At 32.6% G+C, this 15,926-nt stretch overlaps 1 protein-coding gene across 1 annotated transcript; it reads left to right on the top strand.

Moving 5' to 3' along the window:
• Positions 1-2,124: 2,124 nt before the first annotated feature.
• On the top strand, positions 2,125-14,298 carry LOC113860941 (sister chromatid cohesion 1 protein 4). The gene is made up of 14 exons (XM_027493523.1): positions 2,125-2,720; positions 5,446-5,707; positions 5,986-6,083; positions 6,204-6,253; positions 6,717-6,806; positions 6,973-7,927; positions 8,003-8,446; positions 8,547-8,691; positions 9,261-9,397; positions 10,148-11,181; positions 11,450-11,477; positions 12,232-12,337; positions 12,911-13,040; positions 13,595-14,298. Exons 1-14 carry the CDS (start codon positions 2,597-2,599, stop codon positions 13,691-13,693), a joined length of 3,702 nt encoding a protein of 1,233 aa, XP_027349324.1. The 5' UTR covers positions 2,125-2,596; the 3' UTR covers positions 13,694-14,298.
• Positions 14,299-15,926: the final 1,628 nt, after the last annotated feature.

The raw sequence follows: 15,926 nt of genomic DNA, 5'->3' as shown, positions 1-15,926 counted from the left end.
TTTTTAACATGGTTGAAATTAAATGTCAATTGAGTTTATATCTAAACTTAATTTCATATATCATAACACTGTTTTAATATAAAATTTATGGACATGTTTAATTACTCATTTTAAATACATTACATACTCTGACGAGAAAATCATGAAAATAATTTATTTTAATGTTAAGCCAAATGTTTATTAGGCTTTATTTCAATGAAAAATCAAACACGCTTTGGAGTAAAATTAATTTAGATACATATCATATTCATGCTCCACGAAATGATTAAAATTATTGCTTTATTATATAAAAAGAAATATAAAGAAGAACATTTTTTAGGGACTTCGTGGTTTTTCTCAGATGTTCCTTGTCTATCGCTGTGAAAAAGCTTTGAGCATGTGATTGAGGAATTTTCAAGTTTTAAGATTGAGAGCATCCACTTCCCCATTTATAGTTTTAAGATTGTGATGTTAAGATTTCATATTGTGGGTAGAGAACTAACTCAATACCCTGTTTAATGCCTCTACGCCTTAAGATTTGGCGGGATCTTCTTTTTTTTTATCACGTTCATGATGTGGAATCATTTATTTGTGGATTAATTAATTATTTAGAATAAGTTATTTGAAAGTTTAATTGTATTTTTAATCTATTTAATAAAGTTTATTTGTGTAAAATTAGTTTCTTCATTAATTTTATTCCACTTCAAATTCTCAATTTATTATTTTTTTAAGAAAAACGTTAACTTCAACTCCTAAAATTGAAAATAAATAACTAATAATAGTAAAAAATATTAAAATTAAAAAATATTTATTATAATTTTATAACTTTAACACCGTAAATATGCACTTTTTTACTTATGAAACTTAAGTTTAATTTTTAGTATTTTGATGCTGTTTTTAAAATTACATTAAAATTTATTATATTAACTAAGATAATAAAAGCTAATATTAAATATTTATATTGATTTTTAATATAGTAATTTTAATTAGAAAGTAACTCTAAAAACATATAAAGTGTAGTAACTAGATTTTATCTTTTTATTTTACTAACATACTCAAAAATTACATTTTATTTTTGTTAGAGGAAAAAAAATACATTAAGCTGAGCTATATTTTGTATTAATTTTGCAAAAATACCTCCATATTTCTCAACTCTACATGAATGATTCAACAAACATACATTTCTCAACTTTTTATGACCAAAGTTAAATTTAGGACAACGATTTAGAGTTAACTACATTAAATTTAAAAATAAATAAACCCTAAATCAATATATTATTCCCTGATCAACATTGCCACAGTTTCATACTACAAGTAAAGGAATAGGCTTCAAATTAATTTTTTTCATCTTTTATTTTTCTATGTAGCAGTAATTTTACTCATACATTACATAAAATATTTTGTATATAATTAATTTATGATAACCTTTTCAAGAGATTAATTCACAATAATTGAATAAGTGTAAATATAACTTTTATATGATATAGAAGAGGTCTTTTAGTTTGTGCAACGTTGCACCTAATAAAAACTTTTATATATATATATATATATATATATATATTTTATATATTATATTATGCTATTAAATATCAAAAAATTTAATAAAAATATATTACACAAAATTTATTCTTTGCATATTGGACCATTGAAAAACGTACGACTCATTCTTCAACTCTAAAAAAATGTATTTTGACATAAAAAAAATTAACATGCACAAAATTATCTATGTGTACATATACAATTTGTTCCTTAAATTTTAAAAAACGTGTAATATAACATCTACTTAAAAATATTTATAACTCATAATTTTTTTATAACTTGAAGAGACTGTGAGAGAGTAATTTTTTTTTTAATTTTGTCAAAACTCTATTATACAAGTTATCAAATGAGAGCCTTTATCAATTATCCTCTCTAAATGTATTGCTAAAAAAAGCATAAAAAAATAATAATAAAAGAGAAGCAGTAAAATAGAAAGTGTTAGTAGGAAGATTAGTAAACACACAACAAGTGCAGGTTTGTCTGTTTTGGCGTCTGGCCAATCACATGCTGACAGTGCAACATATCTTGTGTTAGTTTCATTTCAGCTGAATAGTATATATATATTATTTACTTGCCCCATAATTTCCAAAATTAAATCCAAATCTACTTTGCGTTGCACAGAATCGTTCTCTTTCTCTGTTTCAAAATTCATTATTCAAAACTTCATTACTTGTTAGAACTAAGAGTAGCCTTAGCCTCATCGATTCTCTTTCAATTCCACGTTTCTTTCTTCTCACGACAATTCCACACGCTGTTTCAACCGCCCACTTAGGGTTTCTTCATTTTGTGTTTCGAAGCTATGCTTCTCCACGCTCTCCTCTTCGATCCCTGCGTTCTCTGCTCGCCAACGACGTCGTTTTGGTAAACTTTTCCACGAGGATTGCTTTTCTCACTCGTCTTTAGCTCCTTGCTGCAATTGTCGTGTTTTTGTCGTTCGAGAGGGTGTAATTAGGGTTTCTAGAGGGGAATTCACGAAACGGGCTTCTGGATTTGGTTTTGTTTGGGTTGGGTATGGGGATTTAGGTTTAGGGAAGGATTGGTGTTGGTTTTCACTGGGAAATTTGTGAGGTGAAGAGGTATGTTTTACTCTCAGTTTATTTTGGCCAAGAAAGGGCCTCTTGGGACTATATGGATAGCTGCGCATTTGGAGAGGAAGCTCCGAAAGAATCAGGTGGCGGATACCGACATTGGCGTCTCCGTAGGTAAGTGATTTTGTCTCAGGCTTTGGTGTTTAATTTTTTTAGTGTGCAAAGAGTGTTCACTGTTAGTTAGCCGGGTAATTTTTGGTAGCTATTATTGTATTCAAAACCTTAGTTTCTATGATGACGTAATGATTTGTTTCCTGATCTGCTTACTTTGTAGTTGAATTTAAATTTGTGTGATTTTAGTATAGTTAATAGTTAGTTACTAATTAACCAAAGGAAATTATACGGCTTTGAGCATTCCGGAATTTCAAGTCTTGTCTCCTTTATTTGTGAAAATTGACTTGGGTTGACTAGCTTTGAATTTTGTTGGGGTGTACCAGCAGGCTAACTAGACCACTATCCTCACCCAGAAAACAAGAGTTATTGCTTAAAGTTGTGATTCTGTGTACTTATTGGTCTAAGTGGTTGAAGTATTTTCCAGAGAGTTCTTGTCAAGCTTTTTCTTAGGACACTTGTTGCAAGTGTTTTTTTTTTTTTTTTTTGCTTGCCTTCGTTATGGCACTTAACTGATTTTGTGGGGGCATCTCTGTTTATTTTCAGAAAACTGGAATGTTCTTTGTTTGATGTATTTTTTCTCTATTGAGTTTGTTGAAGCTTAATTGATGCCTTATATTCTACCTAGAGGAACAATTCTTAATGATACATTGAGCATGTATTTCATAGTCTGCAGCAACTTTAGTTCTGTGACAAAATTAGGTTGATGAATGGAATGGTGGAATGTAGAACAACAAAGATAAGGATGGGTTAGAAATAGAAACCTTGTATAGATTATGTCTCAGGGACTATATGCACTAGAAACTAAAAGACACTACAAACTACAAAAGACACAATACAAGGTGATTGGCAAGTACAAACACACTTAGAAGAGGGAGACTTGTCAAATTGACAAAGGAGCATAAATAATGTAGAAGAATTCTTGTGGGACTGCACTGAGGACTGTTTACCATTGCTAATCATTTAGTGACCATGATATAGCTGTCTGCAGTTGATTTTAGTTATTGCTTGAAGCTTTGGAATTGAAATATAGGATTCTTACAGCATGTTTCTCTTGTAAATTCTTATTTCCATGCTATGAATACTCTGATATATAATTTTTTTTATGGAACTAGGAAAACAAAAGTTTTGGAAGAAGACCTAGCTAAAGCACTCTCATGTGTTTCACCTAAAATCATGGATACTGTGCACTTGGGATGATAATGATCTTCCTTTTATATATATATATATATTCTCCAAAATTATGCAAGCATAGAGAGAGGGAGAAAAAAACAAAAGAAAATGAAATATTGAATGATATTAGGTGAGATATATCCATAAAACGTAGAGCAGTAATCCTTATTTAAGCTAATCACAATCCAAATGAATTAAGGGAAAAATATGGTAAGATAGCCCTAAGAGATAGTGAGGAAATAATGAAACTAAACCTAGAGGATAATCAAATATATTTTATTCCAATATATTTTCATTATTTCATATATTCTACACACACACACACACATCAATATGTAAAAGAAGAAAATGATACAAATTAACAGGGATATTGAAAAGCCTTGCTGAGTGAGGGCTTGGAAGAGCAACAAAGAATAGATGGACAAAATGGTACAACAATAGACCTTTTCGATCCATGTGCATACCTGCTATGGACACTGCCTGAAAGTGACCAGGAGCTACACTCAAAAGAGAGCCAGAAAGGACCACATTTTGTGCCGCAACAGATTTGTTGGCCAAAAAGAATTCTTATTTGCAAGCATTTCTTGCAAAGAAAATACTCCAAAGTACAGCATAGATTGCTCATTGCTGGAGTATCTTTCCCTCAGTCCAAAAGAAACCCCTGAAGTTGATTGTAAGAAATTGATCTAGATTAAAAGGGCACCCAGCTGCCAGTTAATAGAGTTTGATAACCAGGAAATGGAAAGAGAGAAAAATCTAATTTGATATGTTCGTTGAATTGAAAAATGAATTACAAGGATGAATTGCATGGTTGCTCTCTATTTATAGAGATCACAGCCCACAAATACAACTGAGATAGTTAACAATTAGTTACAACAGCTGTAAGGCTAATTAACGGAGTGATTATTTACTACAGAAGAATAGTGATTATTAACGGAGCCTATCCTCTAACATCAGTAAACACTTTAAATAGTCTATTCTAGATGGATCTATATGAAGGGCAGTGTCAAACAAATGTGGGGAACTGTTCTGAATTAGAGCCTCACATGACACACATGGCAGGGGACAGAGCCTTCTGTTGTCCCCAAATTTTTTGGCATTTTCTTAATTTGTGGATCTTCTATGTCTGTTATACTTTTCTTCTGTTCATCATCTTAATAAAAATATTCTTTTAGCCAAAATAATACTAAAAATGAAGAAAAGTTATTGATCATGTTAAGAGCTTCTTGTCTAAATGAAAGACTTAACCTTGGTTGGGATAATTGTTTCTCAGTAGATATATTTCTTGCATTTTTTTTAATATTTGTTGTCTGATTTGTGAAATATGAATGAAGGATTAGTTATATAGCTATATGTAGGTAAGAACTGAGGAGTGAGGACTATCCTATGCTGACATGAAATTATTGTGATCACATAAAATTTCTTATGATCCATGATGAGGGAAATGAATACTTCTCAGTACATTATACATGCATATGCTGCATTTGGCATTGTCTAATTTTGATCATATTTTATTGTCTCAATTATTTATTTAGTCAATTTTATGAATGAGCAGATTCCATACTTTTTCCTGAAGTGCCAATTGCACTCCGTTTATCCAGCCATCTTCTGCTTGGTGTGGTGAGGATATATTCTAGAAAGGTGAATTACCTTTTTGATGACTGTAGTGAAGCCTTGCTTAAGATAAAGCAAGCTTTTCGCTCCACTGCAGTTGATTTGCCACCTGAAGAATCTACTGCACCTTACCATTCCATCACATTACCTGAGACTTTTGATCTTGATGATTTTGAACTGCCAGATAATGACATTTTTCAGGGGTAAGTTCCCTAATACTTGATTATATATGATCAATTGTAGCTTTAGTTGTTGCTTACGGCAGCAATATATTCATTTAAATTTGTCTTTGTCTAATTTATTTTATTTCTTTCATTTGAAAGTATCTATAAGTGATTTTATCTGATCTTATCTATCAGCTTTTTCCTTGGTATTTTCAGATGTATGATACAAGATCTAAATAATGATTTTATGTAAGATGGTTCATGTGGAATATTTGTTGGTTTATTAACGGAAGAGTATATATGTTGTGAAATTGCAGTAACTATGTTGATCACCATGTCAGTACTAGGGAGCAGATTACACTGCAAGATACTATGGAGGGGGTGGTTTACACTACTTCACAGTTCGGATTGGATGGTTTGTATTCACTTTTGTCTCTTTCTATTTCTCTTTGTACTGATTTCTTGATAGTGAATTTTGAAAATGCAATGGGGACATTTGTGCTAAGTAATTTTTAATGGCAAACACTTCTTGTAGAGCGCTTTGGTGATGGTGATGCTTCTCAAATTGGTTTAGACCTTGATGAGGTAATTTGCCTTTTTGTTTTTAGTTTTCCTCAGCATCTTATGCTTGGAGCTGATTGCTGAAATGTGATCTACATGGTTTTAAGACCCTAACATACTAATTTGGATATCATGGTTTTGTTCTCGGGTTACAACTAGAAATCTGATGATAAATTTGATGATTTATATGCATCTGACACGTACAAGCCTTTGGTGTGCCTGATATAAATCTGATGATTTTCATTTGCATCATTACATTTGAAGATCTGTGCTGTACACTGTCTTTGTCACAAATGGAATGTTTTGCTGTCATCTACCACATTTTTAATGAGTATAGATTGGAACCTTTGGTTGCTATTGGAGCACTGTAAACAAAATATCTTGATTTGTATTGTTGAGAGTAATTGACTTTGAATTGAGTATGTAGATTTGTAGATACATTTTCATTTTACTTCTGGACATTTTTAACTTGATTTGGTGAAATCAGGTTTTGTTAAATAACAAAGTTGCTACTTCGGAGCATGATGACTTCAGTGCTTACCCTCTAGTGTCTCATCAACAAAATGAAAAGAAAGAGGTAAGTGAAACTTAAGATGAAAGACAGTGGAAGCAAGATTGACTTGGTATTTTAAAATATTTGCATGGCTATCAATCTTTGGGTTTATTCATTGTTGGAAAGTGGATGAAATGAAGCAGTTCCATTGACTATGGTTTTAATCAATGAACTGATCCTTTTTTAACAGATTGATGGTTTACCAGCTGATGCTGAAGTTGGTGAATATGCTCATGGTCCATCTACTCCTGGACTAGAAGAGCCAAACTTGTATGGAGCTCAGATGGATCAGGTCAATAGTGAAGTTGGCCATCATAAATCATCAGCTTTAATATCGATGAAGGCCACACAAAAAGAATCCTATGGTCACCAAACGGAGAATGATGTAATTGATTGCTCCTTGCAAAATAATGGGAATCATGTTTCTTTAGATTTTCATCATGAGGATAATGACTGCAATCCAGTTGAAATGGATAGCAAAAAAGAGGACCAGGAACATTTAGCATGTAAGGTTGTGATGAAGGATCAAGAAAATTTGACTCCTAATGAGCATTGCTTAACATCATTTCCCTTGCACTCATCCAATAATGAGCACCTAACCACACTGTTACCAGAACGTGAAGGTGGGGTGATCAATGCTTCTGATATACCTGAGAAGGAGGAAGACTTACATGACGGAGTCTTGATGAACAATGAACCAGTTTCTGCTCCTTTGGACCAAACTATTACAAAGTGTGTTGTTTCTGGAGGTGTTGGTGTAAATGAAAATTTTACATCTGATCAAGAGGACCTCTCTTGTAAACTGTTGTCTAACATGGATGGACCTCAGGGGCCAGGATTGGATGGTCATTTGGAGGATGATAACACATCTTCAAAGCATGAAGTTCTGAATGACATCGAAATTTCTAAGAATGAGGGGCAATCTTATCCATTTGATGAAGCCCAAGTATCCAATGTTATTAGTCCTCTAGTAGTAGGATCACCTGGTAGAACTGAAGCTGTTGATATGGAAGCTCAGGCCTCTCAAGAACCAAAGGAAACAGAGGCTTTAACCCATGTATCCCATGAAGCTGTGCAGCCCACTCAGTCAATCCTCCAGCCATGCTCATCCCATCTGAGCCAACCTTCTCTGTCATCTATTGAAGGTATTAATATAACAATTCATTTCACGTGATTTCATAATAATGCAATTATTTATTTTTCTCTTTTATTTTTTTTAGGTGAAAAAGTCCACGGAAATGATGTTGCAGATCCTGCTACAAGTTATCTAGAGACTACAGAGCCATCTGTATGTAAAGGAAACCCAGATTTGGGGAAATCAGATATACAACATGAGAGTCAAATATTTAGTGACAAAGTAGGAAGTATAAACAAATCTTCTGTTTCTGACATGCCAGAGCCTGAAAAGTTACTCTCCTTAGCTTATCAGCATGATGGTGAAGCAAATGATTTGCTGCTGGAATCTACTCCTGACAACCAGGGTGCATCTGAAGGCCATACAGGTGCAGCAGGAGCAAAATACATCTCTGGTAAAAAACGTAGCTTCACAGAAAGTACTCTTACAGTGCAGAGTATGGATTTGGTTGAATCATATGGGGGAGCTCAATCCAAGAGAACTGCTGAGTCTGTTCCTGATGATGATGATCTTTTGTCTTCAATATTAGGTATAATAGTGGACTTTTAATGCTTTTGCATATATTTAATTACAGTATGTATTTCCTTCGGAACAAGGTTGTTACTGGATGGAATTTGTTGTTGCTCCAGTTGGTAGAAGATCTTCAGTTTTGAAAATGAAACCAAGTCCAGCGGCCCCTGAAATAGCATCAATGAAGCGCTCTCGTTCTTCAATGCGCACTAGTGCCTTAAAGAGGAAGGTGCTTATGGATGATATGATGGTCTTGCATGGCGAGTATGTTTTTGTAAATTTTCCGTCCATTCATTTGTACTCATTAATTCACTTTATTTTATATCGTTTAGAATAGTGAAAAACGTGTTTACTGAGTTCTAATCTTTCAGAGATGAGAGATCTATCCTTCTCCCTTTTTTTTACGATTTCTAATAATTGATCTTTGTATTTTCATTTTTTTTTCTCTCTAAATTGCCAAGGAAAGCCTGGCTGAGTTAGTGATTAACAGCTAAAACATCTCAGCACAATTGGAAAAAGAGAGAAATTTTTAGATCTGCTGAAGTTTCTTGTATCTTAAATCTACTATGTATAAGTTGAAAAATCACTGAGCAATGTTGGATGTTTACCCATTTACCCTGCAAGTTACAAGACACAATTATTTAGGGGTCTAATTTTTACATTTTATGCTCTACATGCTTACCCTTTGTCAGGGTCTCAGATTAATTACACCCAGCTTGTACTGTGGGCTATTATCTAGTTTATCATGCCACACTTTTTTTGCCTTATATAGCATACTGCTCTCCTTTTATGTCAATCAAAGTACTAATGGTTATTTCATCTTTCTTCTGAAGTACAATACGCCAACAGTTGACAAATACTGAAGACATACGTCGCATACGAAAAAAAGCTCCTTGCACTCACCATGAGATTTTAATGATTCAAAGACAATTTTTGGAGAGTGAAATTTTCCATGAACCAATATTTACAGGTGAGTTCTGCCTTTGGCCATGTTTATGTCGTGCTGTTGATTATTTGGAACATTTGCTCAAACCTCTCCCACTCCCTTAAACAAGTTAAAGTTTATGGATTACCTGATATAAGGTGTTTAGCCTCATACATGAAAACAGGAAAAACTGTTGTGCTCATCACTAATATTTTCATTTGGTATGTTTTTACTATTTTCTTCATGAAATCCCAAGAAAGGGAAAAAATGAAAACAAGGGGACATTTTTGTAACTTCTAGTGAAACATATCAACTGAAAATGATAACAGAAAACAAACCATACACAATCTAAGTAAACCAAATACACTTATTGTTTTGCAAGGCAACATAGTTTGGTGGAATATTAATTTTGAAATGAGGAAAAGTAATACTTGTATGATCATGCATTATATCAAGTCATCAACTATTCCTCTAATGACAATATTTTTCCTCCTTTGGTGAGGCTTCTAATATGTTTTGTTTCTTCTGACATTTTTTGTTGTGTTGGTTATTAATTAAAAAATAAATATTGATGATATTTGGAAAGTTCATCCATAATATTTTCAATGCAATGGTCATCAGTTCCTTTTGAATTGGTGCTAATTGCTTTTCCAAAACTTATTTTTATGAGGGCTTGTGACCTTAGTTATTCTCATTAAACCATTTTCATGTACTAATTTTACTTAGAGCCTATTCATATTCATTTATGAAATTTCCTTCTAATATTATCTAAATCTATTATCTCATATCTTCCAGATTTGTCTATTAACTTGACTATTCTGCGAAATGAGACATTTGATTTGACTGGAATCAAGGTTTCTGAGTATGGTTTAGATAGTTCTTTTATAGAAAAAGCAAATGATCAAGAGTCCTATTCTAGAACAAATACTGAAATTCATGGAGTAGAAGGGAATAATGAACCTATGGCAGTCCAACACCAAGAAGATGCAGAAGCACAAGCTACTACTGAGATACCTGTTCTATCTGAGGGTCATCAGTCTGAGGTTAACTTGGGATCTCATGATATTGATGGTATTGGACATACAAATGATATTTCTCATATGAAGGAGCTTGACAGTTCTCAAAATGTTGAAATGAATAATGCTGGCGCAAACATTGAGGTTTCTGAAGCAGAGAATTGCTCTGTTGTCCCTGGCCTTGAATCTTCATCCTTAACTGAAGTCTTTGAAAATGACCTTTGTATGCCAAATGATTTTGCTGCTTCACTGCCTCTCATGGCTAAAACCAGTGATCTTGATGGTTCTGTCCATACAGATATATTGACCATTCCAAATGCTCAAAATTTGAATACATTCCCTATTCAAGAGGATGAGTCTGTGGAGGATCAAAGAGATAGAAATGGAGTAGGTGCCAATGAGCACAGCATGGAAACAAGAACACAAGTTCAGACAGAGGTTTTGGAAGCCAATGAATTATATGCATCCTTGGCTACTGGCTCTAAAGAAACTGATGAATTTACTGATATTCAGGCTTCCTTTAATGGTGAGCTACCTATGGATGAAAATGGAAACAGCATGCTAGGGGGCTTAAGTGAGAAACAAATGGTTGGTTCTGGCATGGAGTGTGATGATAAGGACATAGCAGGGTCTGGCTGCATGTTTGACGAAAATACTAAAGTAGATTGTTTACAGTCCGAAGCACTTGATTTGGATGAAAAAGAGAATTCTTTGAATAATGAAGAAAATCCAGTCAGTCAGGAAGCTGGAATGCAAAGTACAATATGCCCTGAAATGTCAGCTACTATGAGTCCTTTGGTAGATCAGAATGATGTAAGTTCTCCAATTTGCCTTAAAAAGTTGATGTCTCATGATATATTTTATTTGTTGACTGTCTCCTATTCTTCTGAGACTCATTTAGCGTATCTGATATTCCTGACAAAAAGTTGTTTGATAACATTGTACTATGTGATCTGAAATTTATTTGGCAGTAATATTTCAAGATTCCTGGCGGCATTATGGTTTTAGGATGCTCTGTTTAAGTGATGTTTCTTTACTACTTTATTTATGCCTAATTAAGTCTTATGGCTACATGGTGCAGGAAAATGACACAATTGCTAATGACACAGGTTTGCTTCTAAATTCTTTTCATTGTTCATTTTATGAAAATGCTGAATGTGTCAACAAATTTATGAAATTGATCTATAGATAGTTTTATGGTTTGATAAACTGTACTGGAATACTAGCCTATGTTTGTTAGCATATTTGGCACATATTAGAATACTATTCACATTTATCCATTTTTCTATATCAGAATGCCACTGACACATTTATCACCAATGCTTATTCCTTCTCCCTCATCTTTCTTACTCATGTGGGTTGTTAACCCATTTCCTATCCCTTTGTTTATTCTCTCAAAGACTCTGGTAAATATATCGGTATCTATCAGAGACTAACCACATGAGCACTATCAAAATTAGGAGGCCTTTCATTTCCTTCTCTTGGAGTTGTAAAAAAAGCTGTATTTTTACTTGGAGAGTCTGCAATTGTATAGGTGTCTATCAATTAGCCTTCTGCCATCTAATTAGTTCATATTATTCACTAGTCAATCATCCAATTAATTAACTGGAATCAATCACTCTTGATATTAGGTGTCAACTTTCTTTCCTCAACACTTCATGACTTTCCTATATTCTTTATAGAAGTTACTTTGTGCAGCTTATTATTACTGGTTTGGTTCCACCATTTTTTAGTTGGTAAAATGCAAATAAATTATTAATGTGTTACAAATATAAGCAATAGTTGGTGAAGTGAATCTTTTATTACTGCTAATTTTTTTTTTCTAATTCTGTATTGACTTGTCCTCTCTTTGTCTCCTCCCAGAGTTTTTGAATTTTGGTGATGATGAGATAATTGATGATGATGATGATTTTGTACCATGTGCTGAAGGAAGTCAACTTGAAAATAGCGGATGGTCTTCCCGGACCAGGTTTGTTTGTGCAAAACTTTACTTTCTCCACATAATACATAGAAACTAATTGCACTTATTTTTTGTCATGGTTGGGTTGCTGTTCATTATATATATATGTGTGAGTGTGTGTGTGAAACTTGGACCTAAAATTTTACATTTTGTCATACCCATGATATACCTATTGCTATATCTTGAGTTCTCTCTTACACTCATTGCCAGTTCAAAGAGTTTCATTCTTTTGAATTTCCCCCCAGCCATTGCCTTAGATGTATTGCTTCCCTGGAAGATATGGACAGAGGAGGAGTGGGGTCTTGAATGCTGTCTAGTATAGTAGGATGGTTCAAATCACTTCATCTGTAATTAAAAGGAGCCTTTTCCACTTCAAACTTCAAAGAAACCAGAAATAGACGTTGAATGCAGATGGTTCAGTTTAACTCCTATTGACAAACAATCTAAACTCAAATATATTTTAGCTGGATTGTTTAGGATCTTGTAAATAATTTTTGTGTGAATTCTTTTTTGGTATTATGCACAGTGATTCCTAGTTCCACGCATTATATTATGATAGCTAACTACTGCATTTATCCACAGGGCTGTGGCCAAGTATCTGCAGACTATGTTTGATAAGGAAGATCTACGTGGAAAGCAGAACCTGCATCTTGACAATATATTAGCTGGTAAAACACGGAAGGAAGCATCACGGATGTTTTTTGAAACACTGGTATGCTCTTGAGAAATATTTTACAAACATGTATAATATCTATATCTAACTATCTTGTGGCATTAATTCAACATCTTCACGTTTGGGATTATAATAATTGAATTATTTTCCAATTTCCACTCGTTTTCTTAATAAGAAATTAGAGAAAAGAGAAAGAAAGGAATAACAATGGGCTGAGGTTAAGGTATCCTTTAAAAGCATCCAAAACAGAAGGTGTTGAAAGTGAATGGAAGAGAAAAACTAATAATGCAGCAGTTTACCCGATGTCTTTGCAAATCTGAGAGAAAAATACCCTTAAAATAACTGAACTGGACACCAAAGGGGCTGAGAAGAGAACACTGTCTTGGTACCGAACATGCTTTATTGATTTAGCTTTAATTGTGGTTCTTAGTTGAAAATTTTCTTTGGAAGGTCACAGCTCATTTTTATGAGGGGGATTTTTCTAGAATGTTTTACTCATATGCTTTGTTTGAGTTCTTCAAAGTATCAGTTTTCTGGCGTGCTTAATCAACTTCTTCTGCCTTGGTTTACATTTAATTCAACCGTGATGGCAGGTTCTCAAGACAAGGGATTATATCCATGTAGAACAGACAAAACCCTTTGCCAATATTAACATAAAACCTCGAATGAAGCTTATGAAGTCAGATTTCTGAAACCTCATGTAGGAGTGGCAGATATAGTTGTAAAGATCCATCCGCTGATAGTTTGGCTGGAATCTGCAGGGTTGGGATAATCTTCTCAACATTTCTCCCCGATTTTAGCTAAGGGTTTTCATTTATAATTTTTTGGAGATAGGATTTAGCTGTTTAGTTTTAGTTCTTCAAGGGCTGGGGGGTTGTAGTGGCACGTGTATCATCCTATTGATTATTCTGGGGTCTTAATGTATATATTTTTGTAATATATCACTATTTGTAACTTACAGGCGCTAATTTGTATGTTGTTTAAACGCATCTCTCCAAGCCAGAATGATATTTTACTTTCTCTAGGCATCAGAAAGCGCCTTGTAACTTAATTGTCGGTGAACAAGGATCATCAATTCTGTACTTCTGTTTGTATAGTATCTAACTGTATTTATTTATCCTTTTTAAGAGTCTGTAGCTCTGTGCCTAGTCCACTTTTAAGGTCTAGTCGTGTGTTGCCCATTAATGGTCAAGGTGCTTTGGTGCCATTTTCTTTCAGTTGGAAATTTCGGTATGCAGAAAAAATGATGAAAATAATTCAGTACAAGGGCTTCATGCCCGATAAGATTTGTTTTTGGGGACATTGTTTGCTCAACTAGTGGGACATGAAAGATTTGTTCACGGACTTTTTAAAAGCTTGGTTTGTTTGATTTAATTTTAACCATTCATAATAAAATCTAATGATTAATATTTATTCTCTCACTTCACACAAAATGGGTCTTCTCATTTAATACATCTTCATGTTTATTATTTTGATAACTTTGAAAATTTGTTATTTTAACTCATTTTAATATGATAGGAAAAATAAACTAAGGAGATGAATTAAGTAATTACTAGAGAATCATAATAAGATGCGGTATATATTCTTTGGTTAATTAATAATTTTATTTCATATTACCAATTGATAATTTAAAAAGACGAATGTTTTAAGGAGAATTTGCATATACACGCAATAATAAATAAAATATTTTATTTAAAATTACATTGAGAGTATTTTAAAAATTATAATAAAAGTATATTAATATTTTTAGGCTTTTTTTTAGAAATGTAGCCTTTTTGGAATTAAATTACGCATGTATCTTTAAAAAAAAATCTACTGTTGCCTCCAATTAAAGTTGACTTTAAACGATTTTAAACTTGTACAGAAGTTGACTTTAATTGACTTTCATTCTTCATTGAAATTGATTATAGTCAATTTAGGTTGCTAATATGAGAATACAAAGAAGTCAATTATAATTGATTTTCATAATACACTTAAGACGATTAAAATCGACTTCTATTGATATTTAGAGACAATTATAATCGACTACTATATAAGGTGTATCCATGAGAAAGGCGAGACCAGAAAGAAGAGTAAAGAGAGAACCGGGACTAGAGAAAGAAAGTAGGCCAGAGAGAAGGATTAAAAAACAGCAAAAATGACGAAAAATGGATAATGATTTATATTGACTTAATTTTATTAATCATATTACTAGTAAGTTGTCAATACAGGTAAATTAATTTTTAAATATATTTAGTTGATTTATAATTAGTTATTTTTGTATGTAATTTAGTATATTATTAATTTTGTAATTATATATTTAGAAAAATGTATAAATGTTAATATTATGTTATAAATTAATTATAGTTGTTTGTTATAAATATAATTATTATATTGAAGAATATAAATAAAATTCTATAATATATTTATAATTATTATGATAATTAATTTTTTTATCGTAGTAATTTATAATTATAATAATTTTTTTATAATTTTTTTATTTAAATATTTTATATATTATTTTGTTATTGCATAGAAAGCATAAATTTTAAAAAGTAAGTGTTATAATTTGCACAATATTTTCATTTAAATATTCAGTATGTAGACTAATTCCTACATACTGAATTTTATTAAAAATGTAAATTCTGTTTAAGAAAGCTGACGCCCTTATCATTACGAAAATGAATGCGGAAGCTAAGTAAGCTATCAACAATAAATATTGTGGACTTCGTTGAAAAGAAAGAAAATTTGACCAAAAAAATTTAAAGAAACGGAAATGCCAACCCAAAAGCTTCACAAAAGACAAAAGAAATGAAAGAGCAAAGGGGTGTTGGAAACTATCCGTTACAGCACAGATAACTTAGTCCACTTTTCCCCAACGGTCATATTCCACCGACACAAATGAATACCCAAATATGACCGTTTGTTTGGCCTAGGAACCCCAAA

The sequence above is a fragment of the Abrus precatorius genome, unplaced genomic scaffold, assembly GCF_003935025.1.
Source record: "Abrus precatorius isolate BTA unplaced genomic scaffold, Abrus_2018 Scaffold3, whole genome shotgun sequence".
NCBI classification, from domain to species: Eukaryota; Viridiplantae; Streptophyta; class Magnoliopsida; order Fabales; family Fabaceae; genus Abrus; species Abrus precatorius.
Note: the sequence above shows the minus strand (reverse complement) of the source record. Positions and strands in the feature narration are given on the sequence as shown.